Source organism: Oncorhynchus kisutch, linkage group LG17 (assembly GCF_002021735.2).
Source record: "Oncorhynchus kisutch isolate 150728-3 linkage group LG17, Okis_V2, whole genome shotgun sequence".
In the NCBI taxonomy this organism is placed as follows: Eukaryota; Metazoa; Chordata; class Actinopteri; order Salmoniformes; family Salmonidae; genus Oncorhynchus; species Oncorhynchus kisutch.
The window spans coordinates 62,510,918-62,534,898 of NC_034190.2; the positions used below are offsets into that span (position 1 = coordinate 62,510,918).

Sequence of the window (23,981 nt, forward strand, 5' to 3'; positions counted from 1 at the left end):
AAACTACGGATACCAACGAACAAACATTTCCAGACCGGATATAACACAATAAAAATCACTTTTATTAACCCAGTTTATACTGTACATTATCTATTATTAAATCGATGAAACCTTACATTGTTTCACTTTACCAGCTCCCCAAAATATACAAATTAGTAACCACAAACTCACATTACCAGCACCCCAAAATATACAATTAGGATCCTCATTGACAACTTCAAATGAAACACCCTTTTCAGTTATATGTATTAGCACTAGGCCTATTCAGTAGACCTATTTTGTTATATTATCATCCCTTAATCCTACAATCATTTTACCTTCCATCTGCTGTTAATTTTTTTTTTGAGAGGTACATATTGCTAGACATATAAATGACAATGAGAAGTGGGAGATAAATCACAGTGTAAAGTACGATATCAAGTTCATATGGCAACCAAGAAAATAATTGAGGGGAATACATCAACATCAAATAAAAGGTCCACAGGTTTATTATATATCTATTTTTAAAGATAAATGCCTCTTAAAAATAATACAACCCCAAAAAACAGATTCTGAGCAAATTCTCAGAGAATAGGAGGAAAGGGTCTCTTGATGAGAATTTTACAAAGCACTAGACCTGATGTAGTCTTTGATATACCCCATTGGTTAAACATGTTGAAGTTGACAATAAATACCTTAATCACAGTAGTCTTATCAACACTGTACCATGACTGAAAAGCAGTCTGGTAAGATCATGAATACAGAGAAACATGCAAAAAAAGTGGGACTTGTAAAATAATTAGAAGATTGAACAAAGCCAGTCTGAAAGAGTCAGAAATAATTTACAACTATAAACATTGATTGATTGAAATAGTCAAATGCACACAAATTTGTGTCTACATTAATAATGTACGAACATTGTCAACCAACGGCATGTGAGAACTTTCACAAATATTGTGTTGTTTAAACGCAGACTCAGCAATATGACATTGTCATACACAGCATGGTGACTTCCTGCTTAGATAAGCTTTAAAAATATATATATATATTTTTTAAACATTCCAATTTGTCAAAAGTTGAGACATGCCCATATCGGGAAGTGCCAACAGTGCCAGTGTTGACAAATTATGACTTTCCTTTTGTTGAACTTGTTGTTAGTCTGAGAAAAGCACCACAGAGTACCACACCATGACAAAACCAAGGCAATGCCAGTACTATTCACTGAAGCAAACAGACGTTTCCGTTTTATGTCAGCTTCCCCTTACAAAATGTAGTCAGTTTTGAATAGTTTCACTTTAGTCTATCCTACTGATAACATGTTTCCTATAGAAAAAGGACAAAAATTACCTCCAGTTTTACTAAGACAAAGCTCAATAGAGTTGTAGCTAGCTCTTTCAATCCATAGGACTGACCGTTTTTAATTAAAGTGGCAATTCCCTCCATCCGGGATATACTGTTGTCAAATCAAACACACTTCTGAGAGGCAGTGCAGAAAAAAATTGACGATCTGCAACGATTGAATTCCAGCCATGGACTGCTTCATGCCTTCACGGTTTCCACTAGCTAGCACAGTCACAAAGTCAAATTGGCTGTATCATAAAAATGTATGAAAACAAATACGTTTTTTTGGGGTCTTAGTTTAGGCATAAGGTTAGGGTTAAAAGTCTAATTTTAAGTAGATAAATTGTAGAAATAGGCAGGGTTTATGACTTTGTGGCGGTGGCAACTAGTGACGGCCATCCTTGGGGTCAAAGTCCTTCTGGTTTTTGTTTCTCCCTGGTGCTTAATTGCTCAAAGTGTAATTGATTGGCTAAGGAAGTCACACACCTGGTTATGCAGATATAATTCAGTTCCAAGTTAAAAGGCAAGGATGAAAAACCAGCATAGAATACAGGCCAAGAGGACAAGAGTTGTACACCCATGGTCTTCTCGCTTATTCTCTCTCTCGTCAGGCAGCATTGAATAAATCAGTCTTTGGAGATTCCACAACAGAATCTATATAACTTAGCTTGTTTAATGCAAATATTAGATTACATCACCAAAATGGTAATATGGCTGAGAGGATATGATCGGTGTCCCATCCACGGGACAGTTGAGCTAACGTAGACTAATGCGGTTAGCATGAGGTTGTAAGTAACAAGAAAAATTCCCAGGACGTAGACATATCTGATATTGTCAGAAAGCTTAAATTCTTGTTAATCTAACTGCACTGTCCAATTTACAATAACTATTACAGTGAAATGTGTGGATGAGTCTAAATCTTTGCACATGCACTGCTGCCATCTAGTGGACAAAATCAAAAGTGCACCTGGGCTGGAATAATACATTATGGCCTTTCTCTTGCATTTCAAAGATGGTACAAAAAAAAATATATATATTATTTTTCTTTTATATTACCTTTTTCCAGATCTAATGTGTTATATTCTCCTGCATTCCTTTTACATTTCCACAAACTTCAAAGTGTTTATTTTCAAATGGTATCAAGAATATGCATATCCTTGCTTTATGGGCAGATCCTGAAGAGGTTGGTTGAGAGACCTTGGGGTGTTTCATAACCAGAACTACTAAAAATACATTAATTGTTGAACAAGAATGCAAAAACAACAAAGGAATGTACTCAAGACAAATAACAGTTTCATTAACAGTATGCTTAGCACTTGAAATAAAGTACATCAAGTCTCCCTTATTCAACTGACTCTTAGCAAATAACAAGGTTCAGTGTGGCACAGAAAGTAAGACAGGGGTGTGGAAAGCTACACAATGCCACATAAGCCCAAATCAATCTCTCAACACCTAGCTATGACGAAACTTTCAGGTTCTGTTCAAGAACAACAAGAAAATGAAGAACCAACACAATAGTAACCTAAAGAAAGCTTTGCAAAATTAAAAATGGTTGCTAGGTGAATTTGTAAGAACTGCAGATAAGGATACGACCTCTGCAGACTGCACTCAAGGTTTTCAAATATTTCAAATTAAATTGTTGTGAGAAGTTCAGTGTCAACGGTGAGCTTTGGGAAAACAAATAAAGGGTTACCCTCGCTACCTTATCTCCCCCGAAGGTAAAACACCTTTGTGGTCAGGCTAATGCCGCAAATATTTGCTTTACACTTGTGACCAATTGGTATACAGCTGAGCTAAAGCCCTATTAGAATGAATGATGAATGTCTTGACTGTTCTACATGTTGATGGACCTTCGCCAATGATCAGGAGAATAAAGCTGTTTAGTCAACGACAACGTGTGTCCATAACCGAAAAATGTAAGACTCAATAAAACATTACAAAAATTATCATAAAGGCAAGTACGCAGAAAAAATAGACTTGCATTGAACCGCTTCCACCCAATGAACATTGAGAGAAATCCTGAGTTTGCTCGTGTTTCAAAACCATATGAAATAATGAAACATTTCAGGTGAGGCAATGGAACAACAAAAGGAATTGACAGTGTAAAAGTGAAGTTCAAACACACCAGAACCGAGTCAAACACTGGTCCGTGTTCAGACCGCACACTAAGGCAAGTTCACAAAGGTATCATCAGAGTGAATCAAGGTGAGGCCGAATGAAACCAGCCTCTCGAATGGACAATTCCCACTGAGAGAAACCCCAGTGACAGATCCTTTCACTGTGCTATGATGACCGTTGACTTCTCCGATTTGTTGTAATGCTGGTGCAAGTCTTGTGGTTCTATCAGGTTCTACATGATCAAAGTTAAAAAGAACAGACCTCTTTGGTCTCTCCCCCTTTGGTCTCCTGGGGAGTGTATCGGTCCGATGCTTTGAGCTCGTGGTCCTGCAGAAGTGGTTTGTTGTGTTGGTCCTGAGCCTGGGCCAGGGCCTGTAACGTGTCTCTCTGAAACTGCTTGGCCTTGTTGTACAGCAGCACACCAACAAAAACCAGGGCCGTGCCGGCGGCGCTGAGCACCGTGATGTGGTTACTGAACACAATGATACTCAGCCAGATAGACATGGCGTGCTTCACTGTGCTGGCAACACTGTGGAGGAAAGGGGAGGGTGTTAGATACTGCTGCAGGTTGCAATAAACATTTTTGAATGTGACTACTGTCTGTCTGTTTGACAGACTGCCTGTCTAAATGCGATGACTGTCAAGGATAATAGTATTTTCAACCTGAATGTGACTGGAGGGCTTCTCAATAGTTTCAAGAGGTAAAAAAAATTGTTACACAGAGGTAAAAATAAATAAACAGATGGGAATGATGGCTAACTGAATTGAAATGCCCCCCTGCCTGTGTGACTCCTACCTAAAGGTGACGGGAGAGATGCGTCCCATGAGGGCGTAGGCGGTGACACTCTGCAGGTGGAACAGGACCCCATCAAACAGCAGCAGCAGAACGATGTCTTGACTCCAGCTGAACGAACGCTCACTTTTCCCAATCACTGGAATGTCCTGGAGGCACAAAGGAGCACGGGAGAACACCAAACTGAAACAGTCCCAAACCAAATACCAGGTCAAGTTGCTAACTTGGTATTTTCATTGTTAACCAACTTAAAACTTAAACAGCATTTTCATTGTTTTTAAAGCAACTGTTTTACAACAAACATGTATTAGGCTATAGTCATTATGATGGTAATAGTATTTTATATCATTTTTATCTGCCATCAGTAGCTTTAGCTGAACAACACAGTACTGCATTCAAAACAAATGGAAACCGGTACACATTAGGCTACACGATATACTCCAGGTCATGAAGCTCAATTATTAGGCCACAGTCTGGGAACTGCTTGTCAACAATAGTGGCCTGCTTTCATTACACCAGAGCACTGTGTGCAGGGTGCACTCCAATTACAATGACGCCAGCCTGCTGGACACACATACATTTCTAATATAGATGGGATGACATTTATGCACTATTAACATCATATTAGTTATTTTGCTATAATTATATACTAAGAAATATAGACATTCATTTTCAGTTACTGTGACAAATGCATTACTCTGTTAAACCAGAATGTTCAGAGCACTCATTAACTGTCCATCATAAATGTGAAATACCAAATGGTAATATATTCAACAGTACAGTAATATACGTGACTGACCATGAGGAAGACCCAGGCAGGTATTAGCATAATGACTGCAGCTGCACTGGTGTAGAACTGCAGTTCTGGAGGGCTAAACAGGACACAGGAACAAGTATTCTATTCAGTACAGACACCGGTAAATACTTCATACTATAATCTACCGTCAACAGTTCAACATTCAATTCCTCAACTCCTCAATTTCTTTACACATCTGTTAACAATGCACTGTGTTTTCTAGGATACAACAGGAATTATTATCCGGTACAGGATATAAAACAGGGCCTAATACATTCATTCGTTTTGTATATTACAAACTAGGAAGTACTAAAAACAACTTACCTGAATTTGTATGTGTCTCCACTTAGTAGCTTCTTTGAAAAAACATTCTGTAAACTGATAAGGGAATATGAAGAGAACCATGAGAATGTGTGGTGGTGTCACATTGCCCTGAAAAGACAAAGCTTTGAAATGTGAGAAATGTCATAAATACGGGTACTATTGTGTTACTGTGTGTGAGTACCAGTCCATGATGTTGGTGGAGAGGGCTGCAGAAAAGCCCAGCATATTAAAACTGATCTCTGTTGCAGTGCAGAGGGCCAGGCCAGCCATGACAGGAAAAAGGGACAGGTTCACCCACATCCCTACAGTAGTGTGAGTACACACACACACACACACACACACACACACACACACACACACACACACACACACACACACACACACACACACACACACACACACACACATCAGCTATCTGCACAAGACCTAGCCCTAAAGTATTGGTAGAGTGACACATTTTTTGTTGTTTTGGATCTGTACTCCAGCACCTTGGATTTGAAATGATACGATGGCTATGAAGGTTAAAGTGCAGACTGTCTGATTTAATTTGATGGTATTTTCATCCAGATCAGGTGAACCGTTCAGAAATCACAGCACTTTTTGTAAATTTTAGGGGACCAAAGATATTGGGACAAATTCACTTAAACAGATTATTTTGTGCCCAATAGAAATTAATGGTATATATTGTTTTGTGTCATTTTGGAGTCACATTCTATTCTTATTTACAATAAAAGTATCTAAACACTTCTACATTAATGTGGATGCTACCATGATTACGGATAATCCTGAATGAATCGTGAATAAATACGAGTGAGAAAGTTAGATGCACAAATATCTTACCTCCCAAAAATGCTAACCTCTCCTGTTATTGTAATGGTGAGAGGTTAGCATGTCTTGGCTGTATGATGTTTGTGCGTCTACCTTTCTCACTGATTATTCACGATTCATTCAGGATTATGCGTCATCATGGTAACATCCACATTAATGTAGAAGTGTTTAGAAACATATTCTATTCTTATTTACAATAAAAGTTACTCCAAAATGACAATACAATATTTACCATTAATTTATATTGGGCACAAAATAATCTGAAACACAATTGAAAGACACAGCAAATGCATCCAACAAATTTGTAGAGTTACAAGCTTGATGTAGTTATTGCCTGCTAAGAATATGGGACCAAATACTTACTTTTTTACTAAGGATAAGTGAATTTGTCCCAATACTTTTGGTGCCCCAAAATGGGGGGAATACAGTGTGCATGTGCTTTACCTGTGTATTCCCCTAGGATCAGCCTAGACATGATGACAGTGAAGATGGGTGCGGAGCTCTTCACCGTCTCAGCAAAGGAGACCGCCACATTCTTCAGGCTCACCAGTCCCAGCACCACACTAGTGAACCTGCAGAACAGGATAGGTTAGTAGCATTCAGACTAGAAGACAATCCCACACCACAACCACTCCAAACCTATGCTACACAGACTATCCCTTTTCCAGATTGTCAAACTGTTTACCTGTAATGATAGATGAGCTGAGATTGAGTTGCAGCATCGCACTAACCTAAAATGTAACCGTTTAGAGGCCATTTAAAAAAGGCCCACATCAGAGGAAGTTGAAGCACCTATTTCGAGTAATTCCTGTCCTAGAGCGGAAATTCTCATTTAGGTTCCACATCAAAGACTGATGCTGGTAGCAGAGAAATAACGAATAGGGCACTAAACAGACAGCTGTCAGTGTAAATAGCTAGCATGCTAAGCTAACAGTCAGCTAATGAAAGTTATAGTATGTGAGCACCATTTCAGTTAAGACAGGCATACTGTAAAAGGAGTCAGCATGCTTCCTAGCCGAAACAGTTCGGTAGCGTTTGTGCATATTTTATGACAATGTTTTTGTTCATTTGGATTGTGATTTTTTTTTTTTTAAATAGGTTGTTCAAGAACACAATATTTTTATGGAGGCATGCTGAAGTTCGGAGCCAAAGTCTACGCCCATTCGTCTGTGAGTGGCCAAAAGTAGGGATTCTTCAATAGAGTCTTTGTTGTCATTCACTGAGAGATGAGTTGTTTTGATGGACATTTTTTTATTGAAAAATACTGCACCAAATATAAAAATTGATGACAGATTTCTTGAGTCATCTTAGATAAACTCTTGACTATTTTGAGGAAGTCTATACTGGCTACGGCACTCAAAATGGACAAACTACTATTGCCTCTTTTTTCTTGTTTTTCCAAACAAAGGTCTTAAGGGAGCATGCAGCACACTTGTTTGGTTCGGCAAGCCGAACGGATGCATGAAAATAATAGCTTCAGGAAAAGACTGCCAGTCTACCTATCAAGAGATGAGTCTCAGCTAACCTGCGCCTATACGAGCCGTTTACGATTGTCTGACTCTTGCAGTTTGATAATTCCAGTGAAACAGTGCCAGACATTATATTTCAGTGCATTCGGAAAGTATTCATACTGAATGACATTTTCCACATTTTGTTACTTGGTCTTGGGCTGTTTTTCATCACTGCCAAGCTTTTTGGTCTCTCCAGAGATGTTAGATCGGGTTCAAGTATGGACTCTGGCTGGGCCACTCAAGGACATTCAGAGACTTGTCCCGAAGCCACTCCTGCGTTGTCCTGACTGTATGCTTGGGGTCAATAGCAATAAGGAGGTGCAATGGTGTGTGGGTTCAATGGTGTGCTGCTTCAATTACTTTAGATATTTTTGTCAGATGTTACTAAGGAATACTGAACTATATTTACAAGTATTTCATAAGTGTCAAAGGCTTTTATTGACAATTACATGAAGTTGATGCAAAGAGTCAATATTTGCAGTGTTGACCCTTCTTTTTCAAGACCTCTGCAATCCGCCCTGGCATGCTGTCAATGAACTTCTGGGCCACATCCTGACTGATGGCAGCCCATTCTTGCATAATCAATGCTTGGAATTTGTGGGTTTTTGTTTGTCCACCCGCTTCTTGAGGATTGACCACAAGTTCTCAATGGGATTAAGGTCTGGGGAGATTCCTGGCCATGAACCCAAAATATCCATGTTTTGTTCCCCGAGCCACTTAGTTATCACTTTTGCCTTATGGCAAGGTGCTCCATCATGCTGGAAAAGGCATTGTTCGTCACCAAACTGTTCCTGGATGGTTGGGAGAAGTTGCTCTCGGTGGTACCATTTTTAATTCATGGCTGTGTTCTTAGGCAAAATAGTGAGTGAGCCCACTCCCTTGGCTGAGAAGCAACGCCGCACATGAATGGTCTCAGGATGCTTTACTGTTGGCATGACACAGGACTGATGGTAGCGCTCACCTTGTCTTCTCCAGACAAGCTTTTTCCCGGATGCCCCAAACAATTGGAAAGGGGATTCATCAGAGAAAATAACTTTACCCCAGTCCTCAACAGTCCAATCCCTGTACCTCTTGCAGAATATCAGTCTGTCCCTGATGTTTTTCCTGGAGAAAGGTGGCTTCTTTGCTGCCCTTCTTGACAACAGGCCATCCTCTAAAAGTCTTCACCTCACTGTGCGTGCAGATGCACTCACACCTGCCTGCTACCATTCCTGAGCAAGCTCTGTACTGGTGGTGCCCCGATACCACAGCTGAATCAACTTTAGGAGATGGTCCTGGTGCTTGCTGGACTTTCTTGGGCGCCCTGAAGCCTTCTTCACAACAATTGAACCCCTCTCCTTGAAGTTCTTGATGATCCAATAAATAGTTGATTTAGGTGTAATCTTACTGGCAGCAATATCCTAGCCTGTGAAGCCTTTTTTGTGCAAAGCAATGATGACGGCACATGTTTCCTTGCAGGTAACCATGGTTGACAGAGGAAGAACAATGATTCCAAGCACCACCCTCCTTTTGAAGCTTCTAGTTTGATATTCGAACTCAATCAGCATGACAGAGTGATCTCCAGCCTTGTCCTCGTCAACACTCACACCTGTATTAACGAGAGAATCACTGACATGTCAGCTGGTCCTTTTGTGGCAGGGCTGAAATGCAGTGGGAATGTTTTTGGGGATTCAGTTCATTTGCATGGAAAAGAGGTACTTTGCAATTAATTGCAATTAATCTGATCACTCTTCATAACATTCTGGAGTTAATGCAAATTGCCATCATACAAACTGAGGCAGCAGACTTTGTGAAAATTTATATTTGTGTCATTCTCAAAACTTTTGGCCACGACTGTATATACATATTTTGTTTTCAGTTCCTCATGCAGCTATGGAACCCTGCCTGGTGGTCTAGGTGCTACCTTGTCCCGGACCTCCTGTTTCGACCATCTCTCTCCCAGACCTGCTGTCTCGGCCTCGGAGTTGCTTGACTATGAAAAACTGACATTTACTCCTGAGGTGTTGAACGATTGTCTCTTTAACCACTGTGGTTATTATTTGAGCCTGCTAGTCATCTATGAATATTTGAACTTCTTGAGGAATGATCTGGCTTTAAAAATGGCCATGTAGTCTTATAATCTCCACCTGGCACAGCCAGAAGAGATCTGGCCACCCTTCGGAGCCTGGTTCCTCTCTAGGTTTCTTCCTAGATTCCTGCCTTTCTAGGGAGATTTTCCTAGCCACTGTGCTTTTGCATTTGCATTGCTTGCTGTTTTAGGCTGGGTATCTGTATATTACTTTGTGACAACTGCTGGTAACATGGTAACAGAGTGATGCTCAGACTCAGTACTTTAGAATGTATGTCAAACAAAAGTTTGTTACAGTCATTCTGTTTTGATTTTCATGATTGATTGACAACATAAACATTGATAAAATAAAGACTAGTATAAACCAGATTTTCATGATTGATTGACAAAATAAACATTGGAAATAAAGACTAGTCATGTAAGTATTAGTCATCCAACTTAACAAAAGGAAACAAACCAGCTAAATAACTTCAACTATGCAGCTGAAAGTAGAGTGATAACAGCGCAGACCCACCTCATGAGCCCCACAAACAGCATGATCATGAGGAAGTTGGGGGGGTACTCAGTCCTGGACTTGTGCTGGTATAGGCAGCAAGGCACATACATCTTCAGAAAGCCTATGATGGTGGTGGAGACCATTTGAACAGCGCCTACAAATAAATTCAAACCAATAAACCATTGGACAACAACATGTACGATTTGAGCCCTCTACCCGAGGCCCTTAGTACCCTGAATAAAATCAACCAATTGATGAGTCAAACCATCTATTGATTGGAGTATTGAACATCTGAAATTGAGTGTGTGTCTGTGTGTGCACATGTTCCTTACCCAGCATGCTGGGCTCCCCCTCCAGCAGAGACAGGATGTACTTGTTGAGGAACAGTGTGCAGAAGCTGAAGAAGTACCACAGACCCAGGTAGACCAGCGACTTAGAGTTCCACACCCCCGAGTCTGCCTCGATCACAGTGGTCTCTGTGATGGTGATCTTCAGCACGTGTTCCCCCGGCATGCTCTCGCTGCGTGCCAGCACCACACGCTCCTGCCTGCTCCGGAACGGCGAGAGAAACCACCACAGGGAATGTCTTCCAGCCCGACTGTTGGACGCCATGACAACCGGTGCCCGAGGAACTACCAACCGGGAACCAGCAGGCACAAACACTGAGAGGAGCAGGGGACTGGTGGAGAGGGCCGGTCAGTCCATTGTCAGTCGATGTGTCGGTCCATTGGCGTGTTCAGCATGCCTGTAGAACTGGTGGTCTATGTAACACAGCTAAAACACAAGGAATGATTGTAGTTGACAATTTTCTATAGCACATGGCTTCTCAAACGTTTTGGGTCCGGGACCCCTTTTGTGAAAGCAAATTCATCAGGGACCCCCTCATAATCAGAACATAACTAGAGTGGGATAAAAATAGCATACAAGGAGTTTTACTATGTCTTCTGCAGTGCATGGCAGGACAAACCAAGTTTCAGGCCGTGGGAAATAAACATTTTAAAGATCCGCCTCTTGGTATCAGAGAACATTTTGCTGTTTTAAAGCACATTTCCTATAATAAACACATTTTGAACATTAAAAAAGGTCAAATGCAGCCGTTTTCACTTCAATATCAAATCAAAATTTCGGGGTAACATTTAAGTGCCTTACTGTGATTGTTTTCAATTGAAATGGTAAAAAGAAACAAATAGATTTTTAGCAAAGGGCAATTTCTTAAGCATTCATTTAGCTAGGAGTGGTCTAATTGTGGAAGGGAAAACTGAAAATGTGCTGTTATTGGCAGAGGTATGGAATAGGGATACACATTTTGGTAAATGTAGCTGCCGACACTCATTACCTGGTTAACAAACAGTTAAATTTGTTCCAAATAGTAAAGCGATGTGACCAACTGAAAATATTATACGCACAAACATTTTATGGACATTTTTCATTATAGAGCTATTTTGCATATCCCACCATACCATGAGACTTTCATGGCTTCATCACTGGAAAAGATAAATGTTGTGCCTGCCATACGTTGCTCTTAAATACAGAGTGGGTGTTGTTGTAAAAAGAGCCCACAAAAAGGGACCACCCACCCTTGGGTGTGGGTGAAGGAGAACAGATAACCACAAAGTCCTACATTCCAGGCTCGATTTACAGTTCTGATAGTGACGGCATCTGCCTTTACAAGCCATCATGAGAACAAACAAACTGCTCTTCCTTTCGCATTTTACGACTGAGTGGCCCTGATTGTGCAAAGCTGTCATCTTTGAAGAATCTAAAATATATTTCAATTTTTTTAACACTTTTTTGGTTACTACATGATTCCATATGTGTTATTACATAGTTTTGATGTCCACTATTAATCTACAATGTAGAAAATAATAAAAATAAAGAAAAGCCCTTGAATGAGTAGTTTTGAATGGGACTACATATACACATACATAAACACACACGCACACATATATACACACACACACACAGTGGGGCAATAAAGTATTGTCAGCCACCAATTGTGCAAGTTCTCCCACTTAAAAGATGAGAGAGGTCTGTAATTTTGATCATAGGTACACTTCAACTATGACAGACAAAATGAGGGGGAAAAAATCCAGAAAATCACATTGTAGGATTTTTAATGAATTTATTAGCAAATTATGGTGGAAAATAAGTATTTGGTCACCTACAAACAAGCAAGATTTCTGGCTCTCACAGACTTGTAACTTCTTCTTTAAGAGGCTCCTCTGTCCTCCACTCGTTACCTGTATTAATGGCACCTGTTTGAACTTATCAGTATAAAAGACACCTGTCCACAACCTCAAACAGTCACACTCCAAACTCCACTATGGTCAAGACCAAAGAGCTGTCAAAGGACACCAGAAACAAAATTGTAGACCTGCACCAGGCTGGGAAGACTGAATCTGCAATAGGTACGTAGCTTGGTTTGAAGAAATCAACTGTGGGAGCAATTATTAGGAAATGGAAGACATACAAGACCACTGATAATCTCCCTCGATCTGGGGCTCCACGCAAGATCTCACCCCGTGGTGTCATTATGATCACAAGAACGGTGAGCAAAAATCCCAGAACCACACGGGGGGACTTAGTGAATGACCTGCAGAGAGCTGGGACCAAAGTAACAAAGCCTACCATCAGTAACACACTACGCCGCCAGGGACTAAAATCCTGCAGTGCCAGACGTGTCCCCCGGCTTAAGCCAGTACATGTCCAGGCCCGTCTGAAGTTTGCTAGAGAGCATTTGGATGATCCAGAAGAAGATTGGGAGAATGTCATATGGTCAGATGAAACCAAAATATAACTTTTTGGTAAAAATTCAACTTGTCATGTTTGGAGGACAAAGAATGCTGAGTTGCATCCAAAGAACACCATACCTACTGTGGAGCATGGGGGTGGAAACATCATGCTTTGGGGCTGTTTTTCTGCAAAGGGACCAGGACGACTGATCAGTGTAAAGGAAATAATGAATGGGGCCATGTATCGTGAGATTTTGAGTTAAAACCTCTTTCCGTCAGCAAGGGCATTGAAGATGAAACATAGCTTGGTCTTTCAGCATGACAATGATCCCAAACACACAGCCCGGGCAACGAAGGAGTGGCTTCGTAAGAAGCATTTCAAGGTCCCGGAGTGGCCTAGCCAGTCCAGATCTCAACCCCATAGAAAATCTTTGGAGGGAGTTGAAAGTCCGTGTTGCCCAGCAACAGCCCCAAAACATCACTGCTCTAGAGGAGATCTGCATGGAGGAATGGGCCAAAATACCAGCAACAGTGTGTGAAAACCCTGTGAAGACTTACAGAAAACGTTTGACCTCTGTCATTGCCAACAAAGGGTATATAACAAAGTATTGAAATACTTATTTTCCACCATAATTTGCTAATAAATTCATAAAAAATCCTACAATGTGATTTTCTGGATTTTTTTCTTCTCATTTTGTCTGTTATAGTTGAAGTGTACCTATGATGAAAATTACAGGCCTCATCTTTTTAAGTGGGAGAACTTGCACAATTGGTGGCTGACTAAATACGTTTTTGCCCCACTGTATACACACATACAGTGCCTTGCGAAAGTATTCGGCCCCCTTGAACTTTGCGACCTTTTGCCACATTTCAGGCTTCAAACAAAGATATAAAGCTGTATTTTTTTTGTGAAGAATCAACAACAAGTGGGACACAATCATGAAGTGGAACGACATTTATTGGATATTTCAAACTTTTTTAACAAATCAAAAACGGAAAAATTGGGCGTGCAAAATTATTCAGCCCCCTTAAGTTAATACTTTGTAGCGCCACCTTTTGCTGCGATTACAGCTGTAAGTCGCTTGGGGTATGTCTCTATCAGTTTTGCACATCGAGAGACTGACATTTTTTCCCATTCCTCCTTGCAAAACAGCTCGAGCTCAGCGAGGTTGGATTTGTGAACAGCAGTTTTCAGTTCTTTCCACAGATTCTCGATTGGATTCAGGTCTGGACTTTGACTTGGCCATTCTAACACCTGGATATGTTTATTTTTGAACCATTCCATTGTAGATTTTGCTTTATGTTTTGGATCATTGTCTTGTTGGAAGACAAATCGCCGTCCCAGTCTCAGGTCTTTTGCAGACTCCATCAGGTTTTCTTCCAGAATGGTCCTGTATTTGGCTCCATCCATCTTCCCATCATTTTTAACCATCTTCCCTGTCCCTGCTGAAGAAAAGCAGGCTCAAACCATGATGCTGCCACCACCATGTTTGACAGTGGGGATGGTGTGTTCAGGGTGATGAGCTGTGTTGCTTTAACGCCAAACATAACGTTTTGCATTGTTGCCAAAAAGTTCAATTTTGGTTTCATCTGACCAGAGCACCTTCTTCCACATGTTTGGTGTGTCTCCCAGGTGGCTTGTGGCAAACTTTAAACGACACTTTTTATGGATATCTTTAAGAAATGGCTTTCTTCTTGCCACTCTTCCATAAAGGCCAGATTTGTGCAATATACGACTGATTGTTGTCCTATGGACAGAGTCTCCCACCTCAGCTGTAGATCTCTGCAGTTCATCCAGAGTGATCATGGGCCTCTTGGCTGCATCTCTGATCAGTCTTCTCCTTGTATGAGCTGAAAGTTTAGAGGGACGGCCAGGTCTTGGTAGATTTGCAGTGGTCTGATACTCCTTCCATTTCAATATTATCGCTTGCACAGTGCTCCTTGGGATGTTTAAAGCTTGGGAAATCTTTTTGTATCCAAATCCGGCTTTAAACTTCTTCACAACAGTATCTCGGACCTGCCTGGTGTGTTCCTTGTTCTTCATGATGCTCTCTGCGCTTTTAACGGACCTCTGAGACTATCACAGTGCAGGTGCATTTATACGGAGACTTGATTACACACAGGTGGATTGTATTTATCATCATTAGTCATTTAGGTCAACATTGGATCATTCAGAGATCCTCACTGAACTTCTGGAGAGAGTTTGCTGCACTGAAAGTAAAGGGGCTGAATAATTTTGCACGCCCAATTTTTCAGTTTTTGATTTGTTAAAAAAGTTTTAAATATCCAATAAATGTCGTTCCACTTCATGATTGTGTCCCACTTGTTGTTGATTCTTTACAAAAAAATACAGTTTTATATCTTTATGTTTGAAGCCTGAAATGTGGCAAAAGGTCGCAAAGTTCAAGGGGGCCGAATACTTTCGCAAGGTACTGTATGTATATACACATACACACATATATATATTCAGTCAATAAAAAACAAGGGCCATTTAAGATTAATTTATTGAAACTGTAATATATATATTACACTACCGTTCAAACGTTTGGGGTCGCTTACAAATTTCCTTGTTTTTGAAAGAACCTTCTAGGCAGAGTTCCAAAGAAAAAGCCATTATCTCAGACTGGCCAATAATTTTTTTTTATTAAGATGGGCAAAAGAACACAGACACTGGACAGAGGAATTCTTCCTAGAAGGCCAGCAACCCAGAGTCGCTTCTTCACTGTTGACGTTGAGACTGGTGTTTGCGGGTACTATTTAATGGAGCTGCCAGTTGAGGACTTGAGGCCTTCGAAACTAGACACTCTAATGTACTTGTCCTCTTGCTCAGTTGTGCACCGTGGCCTCCCACTCTTTCTATTCTGGTTCGAGACAGTTTGCGCTGTTCTGTGAAGTTGAGTAGTACCCAGCATTGTACCAGATCTTCAGTTTCTTGGCAATTTCTCGCAAGGAATAGCCTTCATTTCTCAGAACAAGAATAGACTGACGAGTTTCAGAAGAAAGTTCTTTGTTTCTGGCAATTTTGAGCCTGTTATCAAACCCACAAATGCTGATGCTCCAGATACTCAACTAGTCTACAGATTGCCAGTTTTATTGCTTCTTTAATCAGAGCAACAGTCTTTAGCTGTGCTAACATAATTGCAAAAGGGTTTTCTAATAATCAATTAGCCTTTTAAAATTAGAAACTTGGATTAGCTAACAACTTGCCATTAGAACACAGGAGTGATGGTTGCTGATAATGGGCCTCTGTACACCTAATGTAGACATTTCATGAAAAAAAATCTGTAGTTTCTGGCTACAATAGTCATTTACAATATTAACAATGTCTACACTGTATTTCTGATCAATTTGATGTTATTTTAATGTACAAAAATGTAGCTTTTCTTTCAAAAACAAGGACATTTCTAAGTGACCACAAACTTTTGAACGGTAGTGTAAATACGCTCAGTCTTTATCAAACTACTGTTTTTGCATAATTTCAGTGTGGAACCTGTTAATAATGCCGATTCCAATTCTAAATGCCACTTACAGTTCGCAAAGTAGGGTCGTTCTTGACGTTAGTTACCACAGCCAAAGTCATAAAACCTCCTAATTCTTCAAATTAGATTTTTTTTTAATTCTGATTTTAAACCTAACCCCTAACCTTAACCACACTATTAAACTTTTGCCTTTCCTTAAATTAATACCAAAAAGCAAATGTTTTTTTCCCATGCATCTTTACGATTTAGACCATTTTTACTTTGTGGCTGTGGTAAGAAGTGACAACCACAAAATTATGCAGTTATTTGAAAACTGCAGCTCATTGTTGGAACACATTTTCCCTACTGTCAACCAGTCCATTTAGATTTTTTTTATTAAACTGTCATCATTTGGCAAGGAATGTGGCTTGTGTATCATATCAGTTAGATGCGTTTTATAGGCATTTATTTCAGTAGCACGTGGGTGTAGAGGGAGTGGTAGGAACGCAATTGAGTGAGACACAGAGGGGAAAGGGTGAACTGTGGGATGCTTGGCTTTGCTTATTTTTTTATTGTGTCCCAGAAGACAGACAGAGATAGGTCGTTACCTGTGCCAATTAGCTATCTAGCATACTCCAAACACCTGTGTGTAAGTTAACTAGGGAGGAAGTGAAGCTCGTCAACTGGAGGCACAGTTTATGGACCTGTGCAAAACTGCTACAGTAAGTGTATATTTTTTTAAATTGTGTAAACAACAATTCCGACACTGTGATTTAACGCATAGAATATTTATATATTCCTTAAACACATTATTTTACTTTTAGGTTGTGTATTGCTAGCTATTACTGCAATGTTGGAACTAGAAACACAAGCATTTCGCTACACCCGCAATAACATCTGCTTGTGACAAATAAAATAAAAATTATAAACATATGATGATATGCACATATGCTGAAATGCCCATTTCATGCCGGCGCAAAATAATCTTTCCAATTTAAAAATATACACTTACTGCAGCAGTTTTTCACAGATCCATACACTATGTGCCTCCAGTTGACAAACGACACTTCCTCCCCACATCCAAAATAACTGGGAACCCTGAAAAATAAAAGGTCAAATCATGATGTCATTGATCTTCAGGTTGGAAAGTCAAGAGCTCTAGAAAGAGTCGTTTCGATGCGTTTCGGAGTTTCGGAGTTGGAATTCCAAGTTGGATGACTGTTCAAATCGTTTTTTCATAGTTTTTCCCCCGAGTTCCCAGTTGTTTTGAACACATTGAAGTCAGAGATTTCCGAGTTCCATTTGTTCTGAACACGGCATAACACACAAGTGTTGGGAGCACAATAGATATCTAATTAGCACAGACCTACATCTTCAGTCTGTCTTCCGTAAACAAGTGCTGTAAAGTGGCGATACGGCCAAGTGGGAACACCAACCCTACCTAACAAGATGTGAAGTCATTTACTTTTTGTTTTGGGAAAATTATTTCTCGCTGATATGAAAGATATGTTCTAGGGATGCACGATATAACGGTATGCATATCGGAATTGGCTGATATTTGCTAGAAATGCCAACGTCGGCATTGCCCCGATGTCTAGTTTAACGCCGATGTGCAAAACTGATGTCAAAGTTGACATGCATACCTATATGACGTAGATAGATGATGTAATGACGCCATGAAAAATACAGCACTACTCAGTACAAAAGCAGAAAAATACTAATTATACACTTCCAACAACTCAACAAGTTCTAGTCGAGCAGTCATTTGAAAGAGTAAGAAAATTTCAGGGAGAGAACTCAAAGGCGAAATCCAATAACGCCAAGATAATGGAATTCATTGCCCTTGACAATCAACCGTTCTCTGTCGTGGATGATGTTGGCTTTCGCCGACTGGTCGAGCACCGGTACACCCTACCAAGTAGGCACTATTTTTCAGATGTTGCCCTACTGGAGTAACACAATATTGTTGAAACGCACATCCAGTCACTGCTATTAGCTTCACAACTGACATTTGGACCAGCGATGTCAGCCCCATCATGCGAAGTCTGACAGCACAGTGGGTCGACGAGGATTTCGTACTGAGGAAAGCCGTATTACATGCTCAAGAATGTGCTAGTTCTCATACCGCTGCTGCCATTTCAATGGCATTTGAGAACATGTTTGAAACTTTAAAACATGAACACACTCCTAGCTCCATTCAAACAACTGTGTCTGCAGCAGACGTGATACCCTCTGTCATGGCATTGAAACGCTTGCTCAAAACTGCCGACACAGACCATGGGGTTAAAACTTGCAAATGTATTCTACAAGGGGCTGTGAACAAGAGATTTGTTGGCATTCTCTCTGAGCCTCTTCACTGTGTCGCCACCATACTCGATGCTAGGTACAAGAACCGCTACTTCGATACAGCCAAGAAACAGGGTTTATGTGAAATGTTACAGACGTAGCTGGACAAGATGGAAACGGACAGTGACAGTGCGTTCCGAGGAAGAAAGGCCACGGACAGACAGAGCTGATTTATTTATTTAATGACGCAAGTCAGTTAAGAACAAATTATTATTTACAATGACAGCCTACCCCTGCCAAACCCAGTCGACACTAGGCCAATTGTGATGAAATCCCGGTTGAGACTGAACAAATGAACAATGAAACAGCACAGGAAGTAAGTGAAAGAAATTGGTTTTGACTATGTTTTACTGGTAATGGGGACATCAATGCCAACAAAATAACTTTTTGGTCAGTTTGTGTGTGTTTTCAACCATTTAACTGTACTAGAATGCTTAAGGCCGCTAAAATTTTAAATATTGGTTATCGGTATCGTTTTCTTTTTGGGGGCAAGGAAAATATCGGTATCAGCCAAAAATGTCATATCGGAGCATCCCTAATACGTTCCTTATGTTTCCAAAAGAGTAGCACAAGCGATGCGTGTAAATGTTTTGAGCAAGCGTCAGGGATCTTAACAAAACTCACCTGGTCTGAAGATACAATTGTCAACAGGTGCTAAAGTAGTTAGTGTCTATGAATGGCGTAGTTTACACAGAGCCAATTGTGGGCGAATGTAATGACTGAAAACCCTACATGTGTAGAATTGGTTTTGAGAACCCAGGGTTACATAAATTGTAGAGTAATAATATTACATTGTATTGCACTCTAAACGTATTTCACAGATCCCTTGACCAACATCTTTTAATGTGTTGTTGGTATTAATATTAATTTTAAAAAATGAAATGTAAACTCAACAAAAAAGAAATGTCCTTTTTTCAGGACCCTGTCTTTCAATGATAATGCGTAAAAATCCAAATAACTTCACAGATCTTCATTGTAAAGGGTTTAAACACTTTCCCATGCTTGTTCAATGAAACATAAACAATTAATGAACATGCACCTGTGGAACGGTCGTTAAGACACTAACAGCTTACAGACGGGTCCCTGCTCATCTGCGTGAATGTGCCTTAGGCATGCTGCACGGAGGCATGAGGACTGCAGATGTGGCCAGGGCAATACATTTAAATGTCCGTACTGTGAGACGCCTAAGACAGCGCTACAGGGAGACAGGACAGACACCTGATCGTCCTCGCAGTGGAAGACCACATGTAACAACACCTGCACAGGATCAGACCACATGTAACAATACCTGCACAGGATCAGTACATCCGAACATCACACCTGCGGGACAGGATAGCAACAACTGCCCGAATTATACCAGCAACGAACAATCCCTCCATCAGTGCTCAGACTCTAGTCCGATTAATTGATTAATCGGGATGGCCGATTAATTAGGGCCGATTTCAAGTTTTCATAAAATACAGATTTCCGATTGTTTGGACAACGATTTCGCAGTTGTTGTTTTTTTTTTTACACCTTTATTTAATCTGTATTTAACTAGGCAAGTCAGTTAAGAACACATTCTTATTTTCAATGACAGCCTAGAAACAGTGGGCTAACTGCCTGTTCAGGGGCAGAACGACAGATTTTCACCTTGTCAGCTCGGGGGATTCGATCTTGCAAAATTGGTTAACTAGTCCAACGCTCTAACCACCTGCCTCTCATTGCACTTCACGAGGAGACTGCCTGTTACGCGAATGCAGTAAGCCAAGGTAAGTTGCTAGCTAGCATTAAAGTTATCTTATAAAAAACAATCAATCAATCATAATCACTAGTTAACTACACATGGTTGATGATATTACCAGTTTATCTAGTGTCCTGTGTTGCATATAATCGATGCGGTGCGTATCGTTGCTCCAATGTGTACCTAACCATGAACATCAATGCCTTTCTTAAAATCAATACACAGAAGTATATATTTTTAAACCTGCATATTTAGCTAAAAGAAATCCAGGTTAGCAGGCAATATTAACCAGGTGAAATTGTGTCACTTCTCTTGCATTCATTGCACGCAGAGTCAGTGTATATGCAACAGTTTGGGCCACCTAATTTGCCAGGATTTTACGTAATTATGACATGACATTGAAGGTTGTGCAATGTAACAGGAATATTTAGATGAATGGATGCCACCCCTTAGATAAAATACGGAACGGTTCCGTATTTCACTGAAAGAATAAACATTTTGTTTTCGAGATGATAGTTTCCGGATTCGACCATATTAATGACCTAAGGCTCGTATTTCTGTGTGTTATTATGTTATAACTAAGTCTATGATTTGATAGAGAAGTCTGACTGATAGAGCAGCTCTTCATTGTGCGTCAAGCATTGCGCTGTTTATGACTTCAAGCCTATCAACTCCCGAGATTAGGCTGGTGTAACCGATGTGAAATGGCTAGCTAGTTAGTGGGGTGTGCGCTAATAGCGTTTCAAACGTCACTCACTCTGAGACTTGGAGTGGTTGTTCCCCTTGCTCTGCAAGGGCCGCGGCTTTTGTGGAGCGATGGGTAACGCTGCTTCAAGGGTGGCTGTTGCTGTTGTGTTCCTGGTTCGAGCCCAGGGAGGAGGAGCGAGGAGAGGGACGGAAGCTATACTGTTACACTGGCAATACTAAAGTGCCTATAAGAACATCCAATAGTCAAAGGTTAATGAAATACAAATGGTATAAAGATAAATAGTCCTATAATAACTACAACCTAAAACATCTTACCTGGGAATATTGAAGACTCATGTTAAAAGGAACCACCAGCTTTCATATGTTCTCATGTTCTGAGCAAGGAACTTAAACAACGTTAGCTTTCTTACATGGCACATATTGCACTTTTATTTTCTTCTCCATCACTTTGTTTTTGCATTATTTAAACCAAATTGAACATTTTTCATTATTTATTTGAGGCTAAATGGATTTTATTAATGTATTATATTAAGTTAAAATAAGTGTTCATTCAGTTTTGTTGTAATTGTCATTATTACAAATAAAAATACATTTAAAAAAAGAGTCAGATTTAATTGGTATCGGCCTTTTTTGGTTCTCCAATAAATCAGTATCGGCGTTGAAAAATCATAATTGGTCGACCTCTAGCTCAGACTGTCCACAATAGGCTGAGAGAGGCTGGACTGAGGACTTGTAGGCCTGTTGTAAATGCAGGTCCTCACCAGACATCACCAGCAACAATGTCGCCTATGGGCACAAACCCACCGTCGCTGGACCAGACAAGTGTGGCAAAAAAGTGCTCTTCACTGATGAGTCGAGGTTTTGTCTCACCAGAGGTGATGGTCGGATTCGCGTTTATCGTTGAGGGAATGAGCGTAAACACCGAGCCCTGTATCTCTGGAGTGGGATCGATTTGGAGGTGGAGGGTTCGTCATGGTCTGGGGCGGTGTGTCACAGCATCATCGGACTGAGCTTGTTGTCATTGCAGGCAATCTCAACACTGTACGTTACAGGGAAGACATCCTCCTCCCTCATGTGGTACCCTTCCTGCAGGCTCATCCTGACATGACCCTCCAGCATGACAATGCCACCAGCCATACTGCTCATTCTGTACGTGATTTCCTGCAAGACAGGAATGTCAGTGTTCTGCCATGGCCAGCGAAGAGCCCGGGTAACATCTCACAGCAAGAACTGGCAAATCTGGTGCAGTCCATGATGATGAGATGCACTGCAGTACTTAATGCAGCTGGTGGTCACACCAGATACTGACTGGTATTTTGATTTTGACCCCCCCCCTTTGTTCAGGGACACATTATTCCATTTCTGTTAGTCACATGTCTGTGGCACTTGTTCAGTTTGTCTCTGTTGTTGAATCTTGCTATGTTAATACAAATATTTACACATTAAGTTTGTTAAGTTTGTTTATATAATTGTTTTATCTGGAAGCAGACCCCATGCAGTACCTCCGTGGACCCATAGCTGTGGGAAGTAAGGGTGCTGCAGCACCCACTGAAAAATGAGAATAAATAAATAAAATAAGCATACTTTAAGTAGTGCACCGGGCCTTTAATAGTCCTGTTTAAGCAACCGACATAGCAGTCTGCAGCGCCAGCGCGGGTAAAAAGATTTGTCCAGGCCTCCCCTCCCACCCGTTGACAAAACTTTCTCAGCACCTCCCACCACAACATCGGCAGCGAAAGAAATCGCAGCACCCCCAAAACTACTTCCTGCAGATATGCACGGACCCCACTTTGAGAACCCCTGTTCTGAGTCAAAGTTACTCAACCCATGTCTGGAAAATAGTCTTCATTAGTGAGTTGCTTGTAGTTAAACAATGATACACTCGACATTACAGGCAATACTGCCGGGCACACGTTTCTGACAGTGCACGAATGTAATAAGTCAGATCCACATAGCGATTAAAATGCAGGAGTGGTGCAAAGGTCGGTGTAGTTAAAGTAGCCTGTATCTTCATTTATATAGGAACCACAAATAAATACGTACAAGCCAGTTTACATTGGCAGGTTACATATTAATACATAAAGAATAAATATTATACATATTCCTAATGCTGCCTCTGGCATCCTCGTTCACAACGTTTTCGCTCATTTTACACAAGACCAAAAACTAGCTAAAACGGCATAGTTGGCTGGCAAGTATCTGACGTTAGCTAACTAGTTTACAATTTGACAAACTAGCTAGCTACCGTTACTGTAACATTAACTGACAAGCAAAATTCACCAGCTGATTAGCTATAGTAGCTAGCTAAAAGTGAATGTGCGTGTGTCTCAAATAGCCTACTCGTGAAAATTCTCATTTATTGAATGAATGAACGCGCTGTTCATTGGTAAAAATATATATTTATATTTAAAAGGCTATTAAACTCAGCTTGTAGATGCAGTAAATGTTGGAATTATCTTACCAAGTGGTGCCACCTAGTTGACGTTAGTTATGCAATTCCGATTTCTGGTATACGAGTTCCAAACAGTCGCTAGCATAAGGATACCACGGTTAGTTAGTTACCACAGCCACAAAGTAAAATTGCTATTGTAAAAATGTATAAAAACAAAAATAATATTTTTGGTCCTAATTTAAGGTTATGGTTGGGCTTTGGGTTAGCAGTGTGGTCAGGTTACAAAACTGATTTTAAGACGATATTTATTTTTAAATAGGCGGGGTCTATGCATTTGTGGCTGTAGTTACAAATGACGACCGGACCGC

The 23,981-nt window shown here is 40.5% G+C and overlaps 1 protein-coding gene across 2 annotated transcripts; it reads right to left on the reverse strand.

The window, feature by feature from the left end:
- Window positions 1-39: 39 nt before the first annotated feature.
- LOC109908078 (solute carrier family 35 member E2A) lies at window positions 40-23,811 on the reverse strand. 2 transcript variants are annotated; one of them, XM_020506519.2, is made up of 10 exons: window positions 23,683-23,811; window positions 17,457-17,542; window positions 10,587-11,028; window positions 10,273-10,408; window positions 6,624-6,751; window positions 5,533-5,653; window positions 5,352-5,405; window positions 5,031-5,103; window positions 4,235-4,380; window positions 335-3,967 (listed from the first exon to the last, which is right to left on the reverse strand). In XM_020506519.2, exons 3-10 carry the CDS (start codon window positions 10,864-10,866, stop codon window positions 3,685-3,687), a joined length of 1,221 nt encoding a protein of 406 aa, XP_020362108.1. In that variant the 5' UTR covers window positions 10,867-11,028; window positions 17,457-17,542; window positions 23,683-23,811; the 3' UTR covers window positions 335-3,684. The 2 variants fall into 2 exon arrangements, with proteins under 2 accessions (XP_020362107.1, XP_020362108.1); XM_020506518.2 differs by lacking the exon at window positions 17,457-17,542 and having other exon boundaries at window positions 40-3,967.
- Between the last annotated feature and the right edge of the window lie 170 nt (window positions 23,812-23,981).